A 25,457-nucleotide genomic window follows, 5' to 3' on the forward strand; every position below is an offset into this window, starting at 1 on the left:
CAATCCATCAGAAGAGCATTCCCCTGCGTACCTGGTAGGTAGAATCTGGACGCGAAGGTGTGGCATTTGGCGTTTTCGTCGTCTGCAAACAAGTCTATGGCTGGACGACCCCAGCAACGAAAAAGCTCTTCTACCACCTCGTCGTTTAGCACCCAGTCTGGCTGATCTTCGAAGTGCCTGCTGAGTGCGTCTGCTTTTACGTTCAACTCGCCTGGAAGGTGCACCACCACTACTGTGAGGCCTCGAGAGAGAAGCCAGTGCCAGATTGTTTGAGCCTCTCGGGAGAGCGGGCGAGATCGTGTGCCTCCTTGTTTCTTCAGATAGAACATGGTGGTTGTATTGTCCGTCTGAACTAGGACTGAGTTGGACTCGATCGCTGGAAAGAAAGCTTTGAGAGCTAGAAAAACCACTCTGAGCTCCAGCATGTTGATGTGGTATGTCTGCTCCTGCGCAGACCACTGACCTTGTATCTGAAGAGGACCCATGTGCGCTCCACAGCCTTGCAGAGAGGCATCCTTCACTATAGACTGGGATGGAAGAGGTTAGTGAAAAAGTATTCCTACCCGCACATTCTTCCGAGTCCACCATTTGATGGCATCCTTCGTCGCTTGGGAAAGAGTAATACAATCTTCCCAATGCCCTGTCGCTTAGTCCCACTGGTCCTCTAGAGCTTGTTGCAGAGGACGCATTCTCAGCCTGGCGTTTGGAATGAGGAAAATGCAGGACGCCATGGAACCCAGCAGGGATGCTACTTGTCGGGCTGTTGGAAACCGAGACTATAGCTGAATCTCGCATTTCTGACTCATGGAAAAAAGTCTCTCCTCCGAAGTAAACGCTTTTCCCAATCTTGTGTCCAGAACGGAGCCTAGGTAGTGGATGGACTGTGTCGGCCGCTGGACTGACTTCTCCAGGTTGACATGGAGACCGAGTCTGTGCTACAGGTGTAGGCAAAGTTGCAGATCGTGCGTTACCTGAACCGGAGACGAGCCCTTTAGGAGCCAGTCGTCCAGGTATGGGTAGATGAAGAGACCCTTTTTGTGAAGAAAAAGCCGCCACCACTGCCATGCATTTGGTGAAGACTCGTGGTGCGGACTTGAGACCGAAGGGTAGCACCTTGTACTGGTAGTGTTTGCTTCCCACTACAAACCTCAAGTACTTGCGATGCTGTAGAGCAATCGGAATGTGAAAGTATGCATCCTGCAGATCCACCCAACACATCCAATCTCCAGTTTGAAGATGTGGGCATATTTGGTGAAGAGCTAACATGCGGAACTTTTCTCTGACGATGACTTTGTTCAAGAGACGCAGATCGAGTATTGGTCTGAACTTGTCTCCCTGATCTTTTTGGGGGACAAGAAAGTACCTGGAGTAGACTCCCTTTCCTTTTTGAGAGGGAGGAACCTCCTCTATAGCTCTTTTTTGTAGTAGAACTTTCACCTCTCTTCGGAGTGAGCTTAGCTGGTGAGGGCAAGAGTTCTTTGGAGGAATGCTCTTTGGAAGAGCACGGAAACGAAGCTTGTATCCATTGCGCAGTATATTCAGCACCCACTGATCTTTTGTGATGCTGACCCACTCTGCCAGGTGTTGTGAAGCACTTCCTCCCACTGGAGTGGGCAACGGCGCCAGAGGAAGCCACTGCTCAGGCCTTTCCTCCTCTCGTGGTGTTAGAGGATTGTTGGTGACTTCCTCTACCTCTGTTGGCTTTGCCTCGAAACTGGGTCTTTCCCTGGTTCTTACTTTGGGACCACTGAGGGGTTTGAACCCTCTGTTGAGCCTCTCTCCCCCTGTTGGTCTTAAAGCGGCGTTTGAATTCTTTTTTTTTTTCCAAACCCACCGCTTTTACTGTGTCCAGTTCTGTCTTCATACGGGTCATCTCTTCGTCAGCATGTTCCCCGAAGAGAGAGGAACCCGAAAAGGGAAGATTGAGGATGCGATGCTGCGCATCCGGCTTCAGCCCTGTAAGGCGCAACCAAGCCGATCTCCTGGCACAAACCCCATGTGAGTAGGAATGTGCCGCTAGCACTGCACCATCCGCAGCTGTGCTTATTAACTGGTTCGCCACCAGACATCTTTCTGTCATAGTCTCTTCATAGTCCTTCTGGTCTTCCTTTGGCAGTTTGGACTTGAACCTTTCCATGGAGTCCCATAAGGCTCGGTCGTATCTACCCAGCAGCGCAGCCGCACTGGAGACCTTCAGCGTGGAGGCAGCTGAATTGCAAACCTTGCGACCCCAGGAGTCTTGAGATTTGCTGTCCTTGTCTGGTGGGACTGAAGAGGTAGCGGCCACTGCATGAGTCTCTCGCCGCTGCTACTATCACAGAGTCTGCTGGAGGGTCAGATTTTACAAAAACTGGGTCAGAAGAAGCCGGTTTGTATTTTTTCTGTATGCGGGCTGGAACCGCTCTGATAGCCGCTGGGGTTAGGAAAACGTCCTTGACAGGATCCATAATCCCCGGGACTAAAGGCAGCAGTGGACAAGAGATAGATTTGTAGTGCAAAGTTTCAAAAATTACTGTCGTAGTAACTTGAGGGACAGACATTTCAATGCTCAGCTTCTGAGCTCCTCTTTGTAGGACATCCAGATAAGTGCCGATGCCATCCACTGGAGAAGATCTAGAGGTAGGACTATCTGTCAGCGTAGGAGAGTAATCTCTTTTGGAAGACCTGGTCGAAGAGAAAGATGAAGTAGACGGAGTCCTTTGACATTTACGGTGAGCACTGTGCCTCCTCTCACGCGATCTTCTCGAATGCTCTTCCCTTCTAGGAGAGCGAGATCTGACCCGATCTTCCCCTCTGGGCGAGCGAGGCCTGACCGGACTGTCTCTTCTGGGAGATCGGGGTCTAACCGGAAGTTACCTTCTGGGAGATTTGTTTGGTGTTCTCACAGGTGATTTGCACCTGGGAGGACTAAGCTTGTCCATCTCCTCCACCAGATTCTGAAGAGGAGACCCGTGTTGAGAGCTGGCATACTCATACATACGTTTGGCAGCTCCTGAATTTCGCCAATGGTCCAATGATCTGTACCATTTAGGTGACAGTCTGATCTCCGCAGCCGAAGGGTCTGGCTGACGCACAGGAGATCTGCGGACAGGGCTTCTGGACCTTGAGGATGCTGTTGAGGAACCAGTAGACTGAAGTGGAATGACGAGAAGATGACTCCGTAACCATGATAACAGAGTTTCTTTCTGAATGTCTCGACGTCGAGCGTTCTTTTCTCGACGCCGAACGCCTCTGGGGGGTCGGCGGGTCGAACAATCTAGACTTCGAATGCCTCGACGGCGACCGATGCGAGGATCTATTGTCTCTCGACATCGACCGGCGATGACCAGCCGTCGACGGAGCCCTCTGCCTAGACGTCGAACGGCGATGACCAGCCGTCGACGCAGCCCTCTGTCTCGACGTCGAATGTCTATGCGACAACGGCGGAGGGGTATTGGACACCCTCGACGCCAAGAGTCGACGAGACGACGACGGAGACTGCGTCCTCGATGCCGATCGACGTTTCCCTGTCGACGGCGGAGGGGTCTTGGTCCTCGACGCCGAATGTCGTTTCTTAGACGACGGCGGAGGGGTCACACCTCGACGCCGGAAGTCGCTTGGATGACGACGGCGGAGTGACCTCCCTCGACGCCGATCGTCGCCTGGTTGACGACGGCGGAGGGGCCTTTGATCTCGACGCCGACCGTCGCCCGGTTGACGGCGGCGGAGTCGCATTCCTCGACGCCGATCGTCGCCCGGTTGACGACGGCAGAGGGGATTTCAACGACGGGACTGGATCCTTCGACGTCCCTGGTCTTCTCTTCGACGGCGAGCCCGCCGTCGACGGTAGTTTAGACGAGAGCTGATCCACCGGTGGTTCTTTTCTCAGCGCCGAGCCCGACGCTGATGTTGAAGGATGTGAAGACTTCTTCTTTGAAGATGTTTGAGTCTTCTTGGAACCCTTCTTCACCGGAGATCTTCCTCTGGATGACCTGTGAGCCAGGCCATAAATGCGAATCCTCTCCCTGTCTTTAAGAGTTCTTCCTGACAGGTGTTCACAGTGAGGACAGGTGTCTGGATCATGATCTTCAGGCAGACACAAGATACAGACGTCGTGATTGTCTGATTTTGCCTTTGTGTTGCCACAAGATGAACATTTGTCAAAGAGTGAAGGCATTCTCAGAAGAAAATGTTCACTAAACTGACTAAAAAAGACAGTATCTTACTTGACTAGTTGTTAAATGTCAAAGTAAGTGTAAAAATAGACAAAAGTGAAGTATTTTTCTGTCAGAAAACAGAAAACTAGTGGAGCTGTGTAACCAGGATCCTTCCTGAAGGAGCCGGAAAGAACAACTGACCTAACTGTCACCCCTGAGGCATGATGGGATACTGGGGGTCATGGGTGCCTTAAAGGCACTGTGTCAGTTTATTGCTATGCAGCTACAGGTTAGCTCTTCAGTCTTTTTAGACTGTGTGTTTGCAATGCAGCCTGGGAGCTTTCTATGCTTCCAGTGAGTTGAGTTATGAGAATTTCTACTGCTTTCTGAGCATTAAAACAGTTTCTAAACAAACTTTGTTGTTGTTTCTCATGCTTATTATTCATGTATGGTGGAAATTCTACACAGCATATTTCAGCTCTGATTTTATTTGGCTGCTATTGTGTATATATATATATATATATATATATATATATATATATATATATATATATATATATATATATATATATATATATATATATATATATATATATAATATATATATATAAATATATATATATATATATATAAAGTATATATATGTGGGGCACATATAATATAGTGTTTCCGGGGTCCCGCACATGGGCGGGAATATTCTAATGCCTATGACTATTGATGAGGATCCCCTGGAAGAGAATGAATATGCTACTTACCAGTATGCATCTGTTCTTGGCATGTAGGGCTGCTAACATTCATATCTATTGCATAGATCGCCGCCTAGTGTTGGGTCCGGATGATTGCACCTTGTTGTCCTGGAAGAGTCGAAGTATCACGAGATAGGTGGCTCCTCCCCTGGACTACAGTGCGCATGGGCATAGACTCCATCCCCAGATTGTTTTTAGCCATTGTGGCAGAGATGGAGTGAAATAGTGTAAAGGATGTCCATGCTAATGATGAATGCAAGAGAGTGTCTGCAGCCGCTACGGGCACCGGGGAGGAGGGCGGGCGATATGAATGTTAGCAGCCCTACATGCCAAGAACAGATGCATACTGGTAAGTAGCATATTCAGTTCGAGGCATGTGGGCTGCTAAATTCATATCTAGTGCATAGAATACACAGCAGTCCCTCCATTAAGGGCGGTTGCCCGTGCCAGCTGCAGAAGCTTGAAAAAGTGTCTTGAGAATAGCCTGTCCCACAGCTGCTTGCTGTTTGGAATGCACATCTACGCAGTAATGCTTGGTAAATGTGTGTGGTGTAGACCATGTGGCTGCTCTACAAATGTCTTCTAAAGGAATGTTCCCCAGGAAAGCCATGGAGGCCCCCAATTTGCGTGTGGAGTGCGCTCTTGGGGGTATTGTTAAAGTGCGTTTAGCCTTTTGATAACAGATTTGAATGCATTTAACAATCCATCTGGCTATTCCCGCTTTGGAAATGGGGTTGCCTTTGTGTTGTGCGGAGAAGGCAACAAAAAGTTGTTGTGTCTTCCTAAAGGGTTGTGTTCTGTCAATGTAGTACATTAGCGCCCTCCTAATGTCTGATGTATGAAGCATTCTTTCTGCTACCGTTTGTGGGTTTTGGAAAAATGCAGGCAGGTCAATAGTTTGGTTGATATGAAACTGTGACACCACCTTTGGAAGGAATTTGGGGTTAGTGCGGAGCACCACCCTGTTAGAATGTATTTGGATGAATAGCTCTTGGATTGTGAGCGCTTGCAGCTCACTAACGCGTCTGAGCGATGTAATAGCAATGAGAAAAGCCACTTTCCATGTTAGAAATTGAATTTCGCAGGAGTGCAGTGGCTCGAAAGGTGGGCCCATCAGCCTAGTGAGGACCACATTGAGGTTCCACACTGGAGCTGGTGGTGTTCTTGGAGGAATGACTCGCTTCAGTCCCTCTAGGAAGGCTTTAATGGCAGGCACCCTGAAAACAGAGAGATGCTGCCTATTCTGGAGATAAGCCGCTATGGCGGATAAATGTATCCGAATGGAAGCGTACGCTAGATTGCATTTGTAAAGATGCAACAAATAGCAGATGATGTTACGAATGGATGCATCTAGCGGGTTGATATTGTTGTTTGTACAGTAAATGACAAACCGCTTCCATTTTGCCGCATAGCAAGCTCTGGTAGTGGGCTTTCTTGCCTCCCGGATGATGTCCATGCATTCTGGAGGCAGGTTGAGGTAGACAAATTCTAAGACCACAGGAGCCAGATCTCCAGATTGAGCTGTTGCGGATCCGGATGCTGAATGTCGCCATGGTTCTGCGTCAAGAGCCTGGATGTGAGATGCAGCCTTTGATGCGGTACCACGGACAGTTCTAGAAACGTGGTGTACCATGGTTGGCGTGCCCATGTTGGAGCAACTAGGATGAGAGTCATCGAGTGTTGCTTTAGCTTTCTTGCCACCAGCGGAATGAGAGGCGCTGGGGGAAAAGCGTACGCAAATTTGCCGGACCAGTTCATCCATATCGCATTCCCTTGCGATTCCGGGTGAGGGAACCTGGCGGCAAAGCTTTGGCATTTTGCGTTTTCCCTTGTGGCAAACAGGTCTATCTCTGGATGACCCCACTGCTGGAAGTACGGGTGGAGTACTGATGGATGTATCTCCCACTCGTGCATTTGATGGCTGTATCTGCTGAGCAGATCCGCCATCTGATTGTCCTTGCCCGGGAGGTGTTCCGCCATGAGGAAAATGTTCCTCTGAATGGCCCACTTCCACATGCTCTGAGCCAGATGAGACAGCTGTGGCGAGTGAGTACCTCCCTGCTTTTGGATGTAGTGCATTGCTGTCATGTTGTCCGTCCAGGTCAACACGACTTTGTTGCACAGATGTACTTTGAAGGATTTTAGCGCCATGAAGATTGCCATCAATTCTAGGTAGTTGATGTGCAACTTCTGTTGCTGAGCAGACCAGAGTCCCTGCACAGTGTAGTGGAGCACATGAGCTCCACACCCTTGGAGAGATGCGTCCGTTGTTAGGATAATCTGTGGCACTGGCTCTTGGAACGGTCGTCCCTTGCAAAGGTTGTGTGGATTCCACCAATGCAGAGAGTTGTAAGCCCGACCGGTCACCAACACTAGGTCTGTCAGTTGTCCTTGAGCCTGTGTCCACTGATTTGCCAAGCATTCTTGGAGCGGACGCATGTGCAACCTCGCGTGCGGGACTATGAAGATGCAGGAGGCCATCATGCCTATCAACTGCATGAACACTCTCGCTGGTAGGGAGTGTTGCGGTCTGAACCTCCGGATCAGCGATTGAATGTTGTCGATCCTGACTGGGTTTGGCTGAGCCATAGCAGTCAGGGTGTTTATTGTCGCGCCCAGATACTGCCGCACATGGGCTGGTTGAAGGTGCGACTTCGGGTAGTTTAGCGAGAACCCCAGACTGTGAAGGAGGTGAATAGTGTGGGACATGTCCGCGGCGCACTGTTGTGCCGACTTTGCTTGAACAAGCCAGTCGTCTAGGTACGGGTAGACATGTATGTTCTGCCTCCTGAGGTGCGCCGCCACTGTCGCTAGACACTTTGTGAACACTCTGGGGGCAGTAGTCACCCCGAAGGGTAGGACTTTGAACTGATAGTGCCTGTTTTGAATGGTGAACCTGAGGTACCTTCTGTGGGAGGGGTGGAGTGGGATGTGGAAGTAAGCATCCTTGAGGTCCAAGGTTGCTAGGAAATCCCCTTGGTTTAGCAGGGGAAGAATCTGTTGCAGTGTGAGCATGTGAAAGTGTTCTGACAGTATATACAGGTTGAGGGGGCGTAGATCCAGAATGGGTCTGAGGGATCTGTCCTTTTTTGGGATGAGGAAGTACAGGAAATAGACCCCTGTTCCTTCCTCCACTGGTACGAGTTCGATTGCGCCTTTTTGCAGCATCCCAACAACTTCCTGCTGCAATAAGTGCAAGTGCTCTGCCGACATAGGACGGTGTCTTGGGGGAATGTTGGGAGGAGTGGATGTTAACTCCAAACAATAACCGTACTGGATAAGTTCTCACCCACCTGTCTGTGGTGATGGACGTCCAGACTGGCAGGAACTGTTGGAGTCTCCCCCCGACAGGTGTTGGATGGTCGGGGGGCAGTGACAGAGAGTCACTGTTTGTTGGCGGCAGAGGAACGGGAGTTGTTGTTCCCTCTGCCCCTGCCCTTGGCACTGTTACCTCTGTAACCCCCTCTACCCTGCTTGGGGTACGAGGATTGTGCACCACCTTTTGCGAATTGTGTTTGTTGACCCAAGTGTCCTCTGGTAACACCACGTGCTCCTGAGCAACGAAAAGTGCTTCCCCTGAATTGTTGAGACTGAAGCGCCCCCATGGACTTAGCAGTCTCATTGTCCTTTTTAATCTTTTCAAGGGTGGTGTCAACATCTGGACCAAACAGTCTGTCAGGATTGACGGGCTGGTTGAGTATTGTTGTTTGAATGTCGGGTTTAAATAAAGATATGCGAAGCCATGCTTGTCGCCTTAACATGACGCTAGTTTTAATTCCCCTAGCCGCTGTATCAGCCACATCAAGTGCACACTTTATTGCAGCGTTTGAGATGAGCTTTCCCTCTTGTATGAGCATTTCGGCTGCTTCCTTAAATTCATCAGGTAGGTGTTGAAGGAGCTGTTCTAGGGTGTCGTAATGCGCCCTATCGTAACGTGCAAATAGTGCCTGTGTGTTTGCTATACGCCAGATATTGGCAGCCTGCGCAGCCACCCTTTTGCCGGATGCCTCAAGCACTTTCGACTCCTTGTCTGGGGGAGGAGCTTCACCCGTTGTTTGGGAGTTCGCCCTTTTGCGGGCATTGGCGACCACCAACGAATCCAGGGGCAACTGTCCCCGAATATATGCAGGGTCCCCAGGTGCTGGCCTGTATTTCTTCTCGATACGTGGGTTCACCACTCTCGCCCTGGTAGGTTCCTTAAAGATCTCTGGGGCATGTTTAAGGACACCTTTGAGCATAGGAAGTATTTTAACTGTTCTTTCCGAAACTGAGAAGGTGTCAAACAAAAAATCTTCCTCCACCGGGTCAGCATGCATGTCCACATCATGATTTGCAGCTGCCCGCTCTATCAAAGCATTAAATGCTGCAGAATCCTCTGTTGGTGATGTACGTGCCCCAAAACCCTGTGGATCTTGTACCACCCGATGTCCACCTTGGTCCCCAGTGTCGTCATATGAGTCCTGTTGAACATCAGGGTCATTGTCAACTGGGAAATTGTACTGGTCATCTTGGCCCTCATCCTCTCCTCCTGATTGGTTGGGGGAAGGTGATGGACTCTTTCTTGGTGTTGTGAGAATAGGTTCAACAAGGGCAGGAATGTCTTGTGCCGGCCTTTTCTTTTTTTAGTGGAATGACATAGGATTCCAGTGGTTGGGAAGTGATTTTCCTCTTGTAGAGGGTCAATTGCCCCGTTTGGGCATCGATGTAATGCTCAGATTGGTCTTCTGAGGCTTGATGTCGATCCAAGCGGCTTTTTTGCGTTGAAGGTTCCGACGTGGCAGCGATTTTCGGCACCGATCTGGGTGCAAACGCCTTCGGTGCCACCTTAGGTGGCAGAGTGTAGAGAAGCTTGGTCGAGGCCTTTGGAGGTGTGTCCACCGATGTTGGAGCCGACGGCGTGGGAGCCGTTGACGACAAAGTCTTCTCCCGAATATGTTTGAGGGAGTCGGTGACCTGCTTTGTGAAGGAAGCAGAGGGTTTTGTAACCGACGACCGATGTTCGGTAGTGTCGGAATCCCTCGGTGTTGACGAGTATTCCGTGGACGAATCTTCGGCTCTAACGGGTCGCGTCTCCGTTGTAGCCTTTGGCACCGACGCCGTTGCTGCAGATCCGGCATCTTTGTGCCGATGCGCAGTGCCTCCGGTCTTCGGGTCGTGGCTCTTAGTCGACTTTGACTCGACCGTGCGTTTACTTGTAGGCGCCGCAGTGGATTCCGAAGGCGCGTCAACAGTCTTGGAAGTCCGCGCCGGAGCAACCGTGCTCGACACTTGATGGACGGCCTTCTTAGAGGATGGTTCCTTGGGCACCTTTTGCGGCGCTGTCGACTCGACAGCCTTCTTCGACTTCTGTGGGCCGGAGGGCGACGGAGTCGATGAAGGAGCAGGCTTCGATATTTTTTGTTGGACGTCGGCCATCTTAGGTGTTGTCGAATCCGATGGTTTCGGTTTTGTTTTTGGTTGGACGTCGGCCATCTTTGGTGCCGTCGAATCCGAAGGTTTCGGTTTCGATACGGGCAATGGCGGCTCCGCTTGAGTGTCCGTGGCCGGGCCAGAAGGCGGGGCCGGGGATAGCGGGGCAGGGTCGTGGGTAAGGCCGAGTGGCGATCCCGTGACCTGAGCCTGAGTCATGTAGCTTTCGGGGCATAGCTCTTCCTCCGAGCTATCTTCCGCGGCCCCATAAACTTCTTCGTCGTCCCCTACCTCCTCGACGTATTCAAGGTCTTGGGCCTGTCCGTCGACGTGTTCTTCGGGATCGGCCTGCACCTCCGTCGACAGTGGTGAAATCTGAAGATGATGGCTACGGCCTTCTTCTGCGGGGTCGTCGAATATGTTGTCGGGTGCCGGAGTCGCTCGCTGGGCCTCGAGGCGTGCCGCGCGCCGATGCTTGAGCGTCGTCTTTGACCTGAACTTAGAGCAGGCCATGCAGTTATCCTCGTTGTGGTCCGGCGAGAGGCATTTATTACAGACCGGATGCACGTCGATATGTGGATATTTGGATCCACAGACGGGGCAGAACTTGAACGGGCTCCGCTCCATATTCAGTACGTCGGGGTCTGGCCGCGACGAGAGGGCCTCGATGTCTGAAGAGTTCCTCGACTCCGCAGAAATCCGACTCAGAGAGCCGGACGATGCTCGAGACCGTACGCAAACAATACCGACGCAGGTAACGAAGGCCTTTTGGCCTTAAGAACAAATATACTCGGTTCCGACACGGAGACGTTGAAACCACATCCGAACCCAATGGCGGAAAAAAACAATCTGGGGATGGAGTCGATGCCCATGCGCACTGTAGTCCAGGGGAGGAGCCACCTATCTCGTGATACTTCGAAGACTCTTCCAGGACAACAAGGTGCAATCATCCGGACCCAACACTAGGCGGCGATCTATGCAATAGATATGAATTTAGCAGCCCACATGCCTCGAACCTGTATTTCACAAAAGGTAAGAATCAGGGTGAGAGCAGGCCTCTTACTGAATCAAATATGTATATCGCAAGAATGGCATTCTCACATAATTCAATTTGCCTTCAAAATATGGGTTTCGAAATCTAAACCGTTTCTGAATAAAAATAGGTAAACGTGTAGCAAATATAAGTTACATTTTGAATGTATGTATACAGTGCACATATATGAAGCTTCATAGAGCTATTAAAACACAATGTTGCACCCTGACTATGACCAAGACCTTCAGAGTTACTGAGGGAACATTTAAGTCTTAAGCTGTGGTCTAAAAATAGCAAAGATGGTTCAATGCGTGAAGATCATGGTAAAAGATTTCACAGATGTGATGTAGCAACTGAAAAGTGAGAGATTGGCACTGAAGACGATCCCAGAATTTCAAACAGTAGAGAAAATCAAAAAGTGAGGGGATCTATTATGGATAGCAAGTTAAGGAAATTATGAGATTAAGTGCCTCCTACTACCAAAAGAAGTTCAGTCTTTGAGGGATTCAGTCTTGGTCATTCACCATCGAGGCCAAGTGGAGGGTAGGAGGCAAGATTAAAAAAAAATGGGTAAACTCTGTTCAAAGGCAAAGCCCAAATGAGTGTCATTTACATACATATAGAATTTCACCCCAGTTTTCAATACCAATTGAGCTAAAGGGCACATATATTTATACATTTGAGAGCAATGATGAAAGAACAGAACCCTGCAGTTGAGAGCTTTGGCTCTGACGTGTTCAATCAAATTGCTACCACTTGGTACAGATCAGTAAGATTAGGGTGCGCTATTCATACTTCAAGTCTGAAAATCACTACTGAATGGTCAATGCTGTGGAACACAGCAGTCAGGTCCACAAGGACTGCAGCCACACCATTATCCACAACAAGGCCCTCGACTGGATCCGCTCCTTCCTCTCCGGCAGAACGCAGGGGGTCAGACTCCCTTCATTCTCTCAGACCCTACACCTACCACCTGCGGAGTCCCCCAGGGGTCCTCCCTCAGCCCCACGCACTTCAACGTCAACATGGCTTGGCTCGCCCCCATCGCCAGAACCTACGGACTCAACATTGTGTCATACGCAGACGACAGGTCTTGTAATCAAAGAAGAGAAAGAGAGGAACTAGAATGGCTAGTTCGTTTCCCCTGGGGTATAATGTATAAACGAAGAGAACTATCTATTGGGATAATGTTTGCGTTCTATGTGTCTGCACTGGAAACCATTTGGTTTTGTATGAAGGCCCTCACCCACCAACCTAGTTGGTGGCATGCTTCATCATCGGGCCCCACCCGAGGCACCGAGTGTGTCTCAAGTGTGCTGCGACGCCAGACTACTGTGGAGCGGGTTTTGGAACGCGAGTGTGTTGTGCTGGTGTGTTGCGTGAGGTTTTAAGATACTGTCCTTGGGGTCCCAAGAAAATGGTTTATTGGTGGGCCCCAGGTAGTAATTAAAAACAAAGGCTTGGGATGTGTGGGGGAAGACTTATGGTCTCCCACGTCCAGTATGGTCGACTAGTTTCAGCCAGGCCTTCTTACTAAACTGGCGTTCATCAGGACCTTTTATGTGTGGGGGTGTTACAGGGATAAATATGTGTGTCAATGCCCTGTATGTGTAGCACCCACTAAGGTGCTTGTATATGTGAGAGGTGTTTCGAGAGGTGTTTCCTCTCAGATTGTACCTGTAGGGAAATAAAAAGGAGACAAGACCTGGACAAACAGAAGACACATATTGTTTAAAAACACGCAATAATCAACCACATGGATTCGTGGGTCTGCGCCTGGTGCCTAAACGTGTGAACGGATAAGGCAGTAGTGTTTAGGCGCTGGTGGCGAAACGTGGCAATTGAACATCTGAACAGCCTGGGAGTGAAAATGTGGTGAAAGGAAGGCTAACTAAGACTGCAGTTTGCCGAAACTTTGAGCAGTGGTAGTGGTGATGAACAAAGACTTAAGCAACCGCAATGGACAACTGTGCTTAGGCTCCTAGGGAAAACACATGTAATAACAGCACCTAGTTAACGTTCTACTACAAATGAAGGCAGAAAAACTTCTGAAAATGCTAAACTAGAGGGGACAAGAGACAACTCCCCTTTAAGTGTCCAAGCATGAAGGAGGTGGCTCTGATGGTTAAGATTCAGGACTTCCCCCTCGCAGAGCAGGAGGCCTGCCCTGAACAGAAGCCAACAAAGGAGGGCCCAATGACAGGTAAGGGAGATCAGAGTATCACAAGTTTGTGATCAGAATGAATGTGCTAAGTGAGACTACCGCTGAAATGGTCACGCAGCCTACTAGATAGTTCACGACCAGCCAGACATTGTGAGATAAGTCCAAGACCACATCTTCAGTGCTTCCCGAAACTGGGGGCACAAGCCCACACCCATTCACTTTGTTGCCATACCACAGATTGTCAATCAGGACTTGGATTGGGCGACCAGAGATGGAAGGCAGAACCACAATGTGTCACCAGGCAACTTCTGCTTTGAAGGGAATCACAGTCTTCTGATCCCCAGTGTATAGAGAGGTCTGCCTCAGCAGAGGAAGATGACATTTGTAACCACTGCTGGCAGGAGGCAGAAGGGCTTCCAGAATGCGAGGTGATCTGGCACCAGCCACCACTGCAGTTCTCAAGCTGCATCCGGGGAAATCCAGCAGCTATACATCATGGCTTCCCCAATGAGGACAATGGAAACGCCACTGAAATGAAAATATCTGCCATTAAGCATGAGGCACCAGCAGACTGCAAGAGGTGGACAGGCCCAAGAGAAAAGGACTGTTTGGTCAAGAAGCAGAGAGCACTCCCAAAACAGAGCTTGAGGGACATGGTGTCCAGCTGCACCTTGATTAAGAGACAAGATGTATGGTTGGAGAACGCGGGAGTCGGAGGGGAGTTTGGAGGTGGGACTTGGAGGGGAGTGGGGGCTGATCAGCAGTAATGAGGGTTTGGAAATGTAGACTCCAGACATCCTCTGATGTTCTATGACCAGTAACATCACCTTTGTGAAAACACAGGGGTCTGATATTAGCCAAAACAGAAGCAGTGATAACGGCAAGTTGGAGGTGCCAATCGTGAAAAATCGGTTCACTATAAAATACGTGACCTGGAAGTCAATGGATACCATCCAGTCTTCCAGCCCTAGAACCTGAAAGACAGGCGAGAGGGAAAGCATTTGAATTTCTCCTACCAGAGCAAGAAGTCAGAACGCAAATGTTCAGAATAGGAAAGAGGCAAAAGTTTCTTGGAAACGAGAACATAGCCAGATTAGCAGTTGCTGATTTAATTCATTGTAACTAACTAAATGGACCCTTTGCTCAACAGAGAAATACCCTTCAGCAGCAGAATGTGTGCTTAGTTTTCCAATGTGACAAAAAGAACAGAAGAGGGATGAGAGGTGGCATTTCTATGATGGGCCAAGCTTTGTTCTGCAATCTGTAGAACCCAACAGTCCAAGGTATTGGATTGCCAGTGTGTTAAATTAAAGGACACACTGCCACCCATCTCCCTGCCCCCAAGAGGCTGTACACACTCACTCAAGGGCAGATTAAAGTGGTTTTTGCAGGAAGGGTCAGTGAAGAGGAGAAAGGTGACTGCTATTTCGGCCTTCAACAGCATTCAGAAACACTAGCTTAGCTCAGAAATAACTTGTTTGGTTCCTGCACTGGGTGAAAGGACTGGAGCTGCTGAAAGGGCAGGCCTAGAGATTATTCCCTGAACTAGTGAGGAGGCTAGCGAGCAGATTAAGTCAGCCCCAAGGACCTTCCATTAAGAATTTCAGCACTAAATCAACTGTCCCTCCAAAGAGGCAGACTATCACAAGGCTGGTCCATAAGATTCTATGGGATATCACCCAAAAAGCCAGGACCAAGGGCGATTGTGGTGGATGGCTCACAGGCAATGCCACCGAGTTTAGGCCAGAGCAAAGGATCTGCTTGGCTGAGCCTTGCATGGGATGACAATCATCTGTGAAATTAATGATTGCGTAAATTGTCAAGAAGGTCTGGGACCAACATGCACTATCTCCCATAGGACAATGGATTTATAAGCCAGGAGGGAAGTTGCTTTCATGGAATAAAAGGTGAGAGTCCTTGAAGTGAAGACCACCTTCCCCACTACCTAGATCCTCTTCCATTCCCTAAGAGGAGGAGTAAAAGAAAAGAAGTCAGGTCTCTTGTTTGGAAGCGAATGACTCCTGGACCACAAGACTCTCCAGTGAGGGGTGAGCAGACAGATATTTTGGATTCCCAGGACAGGGATGCAAATGGCCTGGCGATTCACCACTGAGGCAGATGAAGGCTTTCTCCCAGTAATCCAAACAGAAGTGAATGCTGGCAGCAGAATCTCTGTAACACAAAGGACTACCCCTCAACTAAAATAGATGTTGAGAAGCAGAAGATCTCTGTTGCAACAGATCTGGACCTTTTCCCTTGAGGACTTGTCCTTGGGAGCAGCCTGTTCAATGATCTTATAGTCAAAAGACAGCCACAGTGGGATCAAGAGCAGGACCTGTGCCTACAAAGACTGAAGTGTATCCCAAATCTGCACAGTGAAGAGTAAGTTTCTGAATCTTAATGGCCTTAGTGTACAGGAGGACACATACAAATTGGTGTTGTGCCTGGGGCTCCCAATGTGCCATCTGGTTGTGGTAAGTGCAACAGCATTTAAAACCTGAAACTTTCATGGCAATCTCTGAAAACACTGCAATTCAATAATTTGGTTAAAAAAAGGTCTCAGGAAAGCATCTGTTGATTTGAGACAAAGAGTGCAGAAAAAAAGCAAAAATAAATAAATCTCAACAGACGTGAGTGCACCGGTATTGCATCTTGTGCAACTCCAGGTCATATCCGGGGTGAATCCCAGAACCAAGAGTGAACTGCTGTACCACCTACCGGCACAACAGAGCTATTTCGGTGTTCTGGATGCAGTTTGGAACCTGGAAGAGATTCAAGAGGTGAGGAATCTGCAGGTAGAAGAATCCTTACAAAACTCCACCTTCTGAATAACAGAATGAAAACAATATCTTCTGTTTACATTGCAACTAATCCATATAGTTCAGTATTTACATAGATGAACTAGTAACATGCACTATTGTTGAATAGAATCCAGTCAGGGATTTGCATGTCACTATATCCTTACCTCCAAGTACTGATGAAATACTGAGAAAAGTGGCCATGTTCTTCCAAGCAAAAGAGCCAACATAGACTTTGCTGTATCAATATCAAGGCTTCGTTGGTCCTTTTCCTAGAATGGAAATCCAAAATTAACAAAATTGCAATACACTATAAAATACTAAAATACGTAACAAGAAAATAAACTTACCCTGGCAAAATCAAAGGCATATCTGTATATGTTCTTAAAAGATGGAATATCATTCAGTTGCGAACGTAAATAATCAAATTTGTTTTGTAACTTTTCTGTGCAATCACACCTTAAGAAAACAAAAATTGGTATGTAACTCAAACACTTCAGATGGTTAAAACATTTATCACCACTACAAGTAGGTTTTTGGCTTACAAAAAAATATACATTAGTGTAGCAGAAATATTTATATCACAAGCAGTTTTACTATAGCCCACTTTCGAGGGCTATACCAGTTGTTAAATGCCCGGAACCAGAGTTATGTGACTCAGGCCTACAACAAGGGAGAGGGCCTTTGACAACCGGTATAGCCCGAGACAGAAGGACTATAAGGCCATTTGAACATTCAACCAACTAATGGTAGAATGTTCTAAATGAAAAAGGGAGAAACGTTAGAGACAAACATTGGAATGCTGAAGCTCCGGGCTCATACCCACCATTATAAGCCCAGAGTTACTCCATTGTCTTCAATGCAGCTCAACATTCCAATGTTCTAATAAAAGGTGACAAAAAAGTTTTAAATGGCAAACAGGCTACGATGAGAACACGTTACTAAAACAAAGGCTTGGTAGTCTGTGCATGAAGATATGAAAACATATCCCTGAGCCCCTTGTTAGAGAACTACTGCTCCAAATAGTTTTAGTTCTCAAAGCCTCAGTTTCCACCAGAACTAGAGAGGATTAGTAGACTCCCTAAAGTTTACATTAGTTAGATAAATAAATATTTTCTTAGGAACCAGACAATCAGTATTAAATACCAGTGCTGCCTAGTTTTGAGTCCTCCTCGTGCCGCCTCCTTCCACAACCCTACTAGCACATTATAAGTTGTTTTTTAAATTCCTGCTTTTTCCTTAACCATCTCTTTGCCCTCCTTGCTTAGTTTCCTCTTTCTCTTGTTTGTCCTCCATCAAAGTCTGATGAGTAACACATGCCAGTTCCCAAAAATGAGTGCCAGTGCCCACTACACAACCTTACATTTTTTCATTACCAGATATAAACCAGGAAAGTGGTTGAGACGTGTACACACCCAAAGCCTGATGGTGGGTGGGTCAGTACCACAATTCCCTCGCATTCACTGTGTTTCAGATATCCTTAAAGGAGAGACATGTTGGGAGAAGCAAGTGTCCACCTCAGATGGCAATCAATCACCAATTTTAGGCATAACACTAACCAATAAGTATTTAGGTAAAAGAGTTTAACATAACATCAAGGGGTTAGGCACGGAAGAAGGAATGATAGTTGCACTCAGGCAGTTGTCATTCATCAGAGTGCTTGGAGGACTCATCTCACTCCAAGAAAGTTATAAGTACAATATCTCCCTCCTTAAGGCATGGTTCAGAAAGCCACAGCTGAACACTTTATTGTAATACTCGCATTAATCTTTCGCAGATAAAACCATTTCAGTGATGAAGGCCCAGTGCCACCAGACTGAATTTTCCTTTCTCCAATGAGTGTGCTAAAACAGACAATGCAAGCTAAGCCTTTCAAAATCGTGGACAGCTCCTGACTCTGCTTCTAACACTCACTGTACACAAAATGCTCCAGTATTAAAATCTTCCCGTTCTGTGGCTATGCTGAAGGCTCGGACCCAAACCACAAAAATATACTGAAGTTGGTCCAGCAACTTTGAAGGCTTTACATACGCTACCCCAGTGCCTGTTATGGTGCTTCTGATTTAAGAAAAGGTGTCAAATTATGAACAGCAACCTTTCTATAACTTTTCAACAAATCGTTAAGATGAGCAGAAAGTGGGTTTGTTCTCCTTTCTGATGAGGTGCCCACAGGCAAGATGCTTCTAAGACTTAGGCAAGCTTTGCATGTGTCTCCCGTAATGGAGTCCTTGTACTCAAAGGAAGACCAGAAGTATCAAATATGTCCATCATCTGAATATTTCAATGAGTTTATACAGTACCAATGTGTTTTTGTTTGTAAGCAAAGATTACACAAGGTCTGTGTCAACTAAAGTCCAAAAGCATAGATTGAACCTGTGCAATACTTGAGTCTAACAGTGTTGCAATGTAGGCATGGATTGAGAATATTAAGGATCAGTGGACGCGTACTGAATAGCAACTAAGCAGAGTGAGGTTTGGCATTCTCCAACACGTGCAACCAGGCACCCCTCCACCCCCAGGACTGGTGCCCCCCCCTGTACTGCCTTGTCAGAGTTGTGGGTAGATTCATTAACTCCGAAGTGAACCAGCCCTCTGGGAAGCACTTTGCCAACTAGATTTTGTAATTCAATTTGTTACCTAAATCCTTGTCAGATAAAGGCCGCTGCAGTACCAACCATATTTCTTGATCATGTATCAGTATAGTGCTGCAGATTGTAATAAATTAGCTAATGGTGTTGCAAAAGTCAATGTCTTTTATCTGTGTTTTGGTTTGGAGCGTAGTGGATGTATGAACAGAGATAAAGCTGCAGCACTGCAGAGAGGACTAAGGGGTAGATGCGAATTTCGGCCTTTCGAATCGCAAAAGGCTTTTTTGCCTTTTTTGATATGTATTTAAAAAAAATCGCAAGATAAGGAACCGCAAAAATTTGCGATTCCTTATTTTGCTTAAGCATTTAAGGAATGGCAAAATTTGCGATTCCTTAAATGCGATGTATGTAGGTTTTAGAAATTGCGAGTTTGGGTTAAGAAATCGCAAATTACCACCAACTTGTAGTTGGTGGTAATTTGCGATTTCTTTTAAAAATGCCCTATTTGGCATTTGTGAAGGTGGCATGTATGCGCGCCATATGGACACATGTAAATTTCAGGGGTGCAGCAGGGTGTTTGAGACACCCCTGCACCCTTGAAATAATTCTCAATTTGCGATTAGCAAATTGCGAATCGCAAATTAAGAATTATTTCACAATCATTCCTATGAGCCTCCTGGCCCATAGGAATGCATGGGAAATTATTCCTTATTTGCGAATTCGCAAGTAAGTAAGACTAAGAAATCGCTAAAAAAATTGCGATTTTCTACATACATTCCATTTTGCGATTTCTAAATAGCGATTCCTTAAAAATCGCTATTTAGAAATCGCAAAATGGAATCTTGATACATCTACCCCTTAGACTGAGATATTACCACTGGGACCAGAGAAGCAGCTGCAGCACGGTCTAGAGGACTTCGAATGAGGAATTACGACTGGGAACAGACCGCTACAGAACTGCCTAGGGGACTCAGAAAGTGGAATTACCTACAGGGCCAGAGTAGCAGCTACAGCACTGCCCAGAAGACTAAGAATGAGGAATTACTGACAGGCTCAGAGCAGTCGCTAGCACCACTTCCCAAGAGGACTTAAAATGAGGAATTACCGACGAGACCAGAGAAGCAGTTGCAGCACAGTGTATTGGACTAAGAATGATAAATTAACTACGGCAGGAGAAGCAGCTAGCAACACTGCCTAGAGAATTGAGAATGGGAATTACCACTGGGAAACAGACACAGCAAAAGGACGGTCTAGACTCTAGAGTATTTAGAATGAGAATTAGCGACTGGACCAGAGAAGCATCTAGCAGAACTGCCTAGAGGACTTAGATGCTTCTCTGGTCCAGTTGGTAATTCCTCATTCTAACAGCACAGCAAGATAGACCTACAGGTCCAACTAGATCCTCTGACAGATGCAAGTTGTTGATGCTGTCGTCTTTGCTAATACCGGATTGTCCATGCTCCCTCTTATTTGTACTACTTGCATTGATGACCTACCTACCTAACTATGCTCCCTCGTGTACCCACCCTACCACTTACTTACCCCTTGCCTTTGTAAAGCGCTCTGTTATCTGCAAAGATCTTGTTCGCGCTATATAAAACTTTCAAAATAAATAAATAAATAAAAAACTCCCGACTTCAAAATTATATTTGAAGAGGAGGGTGACTTAGGTAGCCAATTTAAGATTTAAAATGGACACCCTGCAAAACTCCATTTGATGTCCAATACTGACACCAGCAAAGTAAGGACTTTGCCTAATTAATTAAAGATCACACTAGGACACTTAATGCAATAATAGCAGATCCTATCAAGACACAAATTACATTTAGATTGTTATTAAGAACAGCCATTGCTGCACAATGCAATGGGCAGAATTGTCAATGTGGCTTATGCCACATACTGTAAAACAATCGAAAATTACACATTAGTCGCATAAAAACATGAAATTCAATTTTGGGTAACTACCATTGTGACATCATAACCAACTCGAGCTTTGCTCTTGCTGTCTATTTTAAGTCACTTAGAATCTCTCCATAAACTAGTTATTTATTGGCACCAATATAGTTCTATATTTTATGCCCTATTGAATTCCAGACCTGCACAACGCAAAAGACACAGAGTAACCACTGCTGGTGTCCTATTATCAATCAAGTTAGATGGTGTTGAAGTCTAAAAGGACTGAGGACTTCATATTGAGCTCGAAGAAAAGACTAACCTGTCCCCAACTTTACGGAATAAAGTTCAGCTAGCTGACTGGATCTGCCGAAGCGGAATACTAGTAAGAGCAAGTGAAATAGAGGAGCAGGGTGATTTCAAATTGCTCAGACATTTATGCCTTACATAATGTTGAGGAGGGAGTGAAGAGTTTTAAAGAGATAAGAGCTTCGACTGAGCAGGTCAAGTTGTCTTTGGAGGGATCATCTGGTAGCAAAGTCCTTTGTGTTCACAGCTGGCACTCTTAGGCCGAAAGTATGTTTAGTGAATCTTTAATCTGCAATTACATTCCAGTATCCATGTCATGCCCCACTCATGCACTCATGCGGATCAACTCTCTCAAGTTGCCACAAACTGAGCTTGATATTCTAGTCAAACTGTTATCCAAAAACTTCAGAAGTGGCAAGAACTCAAGAATAAATTACTTTGCTTAAGGATTGCTTTCACAATACTGCACTCCTTATTGGGGCAGTGTCTGCAAAGCATATGACTTTCGACATTTGCGGCTGGTCTCAGAAGTGCAATCCTCCACTGTGAGATATTCGAGAAATACAAGCATTGGCAAAAACTGCTCAAGCCATGGCGACCTTGGAACCTATTTTGAAAAGATATGCAGAGTGCATAATGCTTGCAGAATTTTTTTTTGAAAAAAAGTATCCATAGCAAATACCATTGCCTCAAACTAACAAATCACTTATAATTTAGAATACCAGAGAAATGGTAAAAACATAATACTTAATAAAAATGACAACGAAAAAAAGGTATATTTCGCTTAATTGAATGGCTAGCACTGTAGTTTTTATAAAATTTTATTTTAGCTACATTTTATTTGCATTACAAAAAAAGCAATGCAGTCAAAAATCTCCACACAAGATTCGAAAGTGAAAATATACCCTTCTGTACAATCCAAAAACAGCTGCATAGATATCTTCAAACTGAAGAGCACTGGAAAGGTTTTGTTTTGTTAGCTTTCAGTGTTTTAGATGTACTCTGCTTGATCGTCCCAAATTCTACGAGGCAAATCATGACTACCCATATATCTCACGGACGTTCCTGTGTTGTCTTTTATCCTTCTCAAAGTGAAATCACTTCGAAATAAACACGCAGTGCTGAAAGGTGGGAGTGGAAGTGGGGTTGTGAACAGCAGTATAAAACCATGGGCTCTAATAACCATTACAAGAATGAAAAATCTTTCTATTGAAATAGCATGGACCATGGAGTAACAGTTAAAGGTAAAAACTAGGGCATGTAATATTTATTGACAAACATTTTGAACAAAAAGGGCCTTCTATCCCTTTCAACTGTTCATGAAATTAAATGGTCCCAACTGTTGGAAGAAATGTCTTATTATGACAGCAGTGGTGGTATTCCAGTGGGATCAGCAACAGCACGGACTTCTGATTTTATTTTCGGGTTGAATGAAAAACCACAACCAGCAAGAGAAGTGGCGAGACGTAGGAAAGCACTTAGGCTTTCACTTCCACAGACAAACAGATGAATTCCTGAGTCCATGGGCCTGAAATATGTTAACACCTTGAGTGCTCATGATGGCCGGGAGCCGTCTGAACGTTGCCGATCCGCCCATCGTGCGGTTAATACCCCGCATGTGCGGGAGAATTACTCGGCCGTCATGAGCACACGCCTACTGTGACTCATGACGGCCGGGAGCCGGCCTCAGTACGGCAGCGCCACGCCCCGCCCCCCTCTCGCACCGAGGCGGAATTTACCACGCAGCGAAGGGGTTAAACCTGGACTAAAAATCTTGACTCTCTCACGTTATATTTTGTCAAGATCAATTAAACACCTATGCTGAACTCCTGCCGACTTCCTCTCGCCCACGCGACATCTGCTCTCCCCTCCAATCGTACCTCTTAGTGCAAGCTGTCCCTAATGACACTGAAGCAGAAACGCCGATTGACGGGTGACGGCGCTCACACATGGGATTCAGCCTAGCTCACACCAGACCTGATTTTGTCTGCAATGTTGACCCTACACTATTTATGCTGATGGGAATATTGATGTCCATTAATGCAATGTGCTAATTCTCTTCCATCACTGTACGTTTAGATAATCTGCTGTATTGGAACTGTTGCGTGGCAATGCTTGCTGGTTAAGCTTATGGTTACATGTCCAAAATTCAATAAATAAATGAAAACGTTCTCACTTAACACACTGCACTATTCAAGGCAATTTTTTTTCTTTTCTTCAAAATACTAACGTCAAAAATAAATCTAAGGGCACGTCCGCCATTAATCCAGCCGAAGCTGCTGCGCTGGTTAAATAGAAAAAAGACATTGCAGGAGAGAATGTTCTGCATAGCAGGCAGGAGCAAGCCATTTAAAAACAAATTGTGCTCAGAGGGTGTAATTAAAGCCTACAGAGTAATAGCAACAGGGGTGTGTCTTCATGGGAGGATACAAGAAGAGAAAAGGCAATACTAAGGAGGGACTACTAAGCCTATTGACCATTGAAAAGCCACCAAATACGAAGGACTGTGACAGGAGCCAATTAAAAAGATGGACAGAAAGTCTGCGGAGCTTCAAGTCCATGCCTGAATACAGCAGGTCTCGAAGACACAGCATAAGCGCTGCTTATGCAAGACCTAAAAACTAAGTACTGCATCAACTGTGGAGAAATGTCAGCAAAATAAGGCACACTCAAATTTTTGAACCACAATATTAAATAATTAAATAATGATAGAAAATGTAATCCAGCTATAAATTTAAATAAAATTACAAATAAATTGATTACCAAATTAATTAATGTTCAAAAGGTGAGCAATAGAAAGAGTGCAATTATGATAAATGTTAAAGGCATATACACAAAAGCAGATGGGACGCGCAAGCACCGAACATCTTTCAAAAACATCTTGCACAAAACTTAGCATTTTTTCTAAAATAGTTTTAAAATCGCCTGATTGCATTTCCTTAAAAATCAGTTATCCCTCAAATACATGTATAGTCTTGTATCTCCACTTGCAGGGCTACATGTAGTTCAAATTTGAAGAGATACCTGATCTCCCCTTTTATGGTAAACAATAGGGAACCCAACAAATAACTGCATTTAACACCGTATTTAGATTTTCTATGACAAAGCAATATCAAGAGCATAACATTCTTCAGTCTTGCACTCAACACCTAGTCTAATAGCCAAAATATGTTAACAGTAAACCAAAATGTATTTAATTAGACATACAAGAAAACTAAAAAAAGGCTCTTACTGCAAAGAGGACATCCCCTTCAACCATTCTTCCTTGGTAAAAAATCCCATGCTTTCAGCCTCCAGCTTCCAGGCTAAAACTAACATAATAATCTGAAAAGCAAATATGTAACAACAAATTAAAAATACATAATCAACAACACAAATCCTATGAGTGCGTACTCAAATCAGAAAAGTTACATATGTACAATTGACCATCAGTGGTAATCTAATTAAAAAAAAATAAGCAAACCTTCGGGCCATACACCTCGGTGCTAATTAACATGTAAACAGCATAGATGAGAACTGTCAGATATTAAATGATGGAGGTAGGAATGTACAGCATGAGAGAACAATTTCAAAAAGATGGACTTCATTAAATTGTAACCATTGACTCATAGGCAACAGTTTTCCATCGGATTTAAGGCACCAACAATACAATATTTTATCAACTGAAAAGTTGTAACTTATGCACAAACAGCAAACTCCTTGGTAATGAAACTTACATTTTCAGGTTCGACACCAATGTCTTCACAAAACTTTTCCATTGCTTCTGGGCCTAAAACATCATCAGGACCTAAGGAAAAAAAAATGTTTACCAAAAGAGAACATACCCACGTTTTACTGACTAAAAGGTGTGTGGGTGGGGACTGGGGAGCTGTGAAAAATGAAATCACCTTTAGCAAGGGGTGTAATTACAGCGAAAATACCAAACTCATACTTTCTCTCACGGACAAGAGAAGCACCTCTAGAATCAACTACACCAGCTCCATGACCTTGGTAGATGAATGAATGAGCACAAACTGCATTAAGCTCAATTCCGACATGACAAACATTCAGATATTTGGAAACAAGACCTCCCCATCGGACTCCACCTGGTGGCCATCAGAGCTAGGATTAACACCCACCAAACACACAAGAAAAAACTGGGGTTCATCCTAAATGACAGACATAACGGCACAAGTCACAGTGAGTGCCTTCTGCCTCCACATCCTTTGAAAGATTTTCAAGTGGCTACCACAGAATACCAGACAGACTCATGCAAGCACTCATCACACGCAGGCTTGACAATGGCAACACACTTTACTCTATGCTGGAATCTCAAAGCAGCTCCTACAAATGCTCCAGACCATCCTGAATGCTGCTGTAAGACTCATAGTGGACCCACTGT

General features: G+C 45.9%; 1 protein-coding gene across 2 annotated transcripts in view; it reads right to left on the bottom strand.

Moving 5' to 3' along the window:
* Positions 1–25,457, bottom strand: part of DCUN1D5 (defective in cullin neddylation 1 domain containing 5) — a 132,134-nt gene that overhangs the window by 49,717 nt on the left and 56,960 nt on the right. For both annotated transcript variants that reach the window (XM_078657017.1, XM_078657018.1), the window contains exons 4-7: positions 24,793–24,863; positions 24,309–24,400; positions 16,637–16,745; positions 16,454–16,558 (exon numbers count right to left, since the gene is read on the bottom strand). In XM_078657017.1, coding sequence (XP_078513143.1) covers positions 16,454–16,558; positions 16,637–16,745; positions 24,309–24,400; positions 24,793–24,863 — 377 coding nt within the window. The remainder of the gene's footprint in view (positions 1–16,453; positions 16,559–16,636; positions 16,746–24,308; positions 24,401–24,792; positions 24,864–25,457) is intronic.

Source organism: Lissotriton helveticus, chromosome 8 (assembly GCF_964261635.1).
Source record: "Lissotriton helveticus chromosome 8, aLisHel1.1, whole genome shotgun sequence".
NCBI lineage: Eukaryota > Metazoa > Chordata > Amphibia > Caudata > Salamandridae > Lissotriton > Lissotriton helveticus.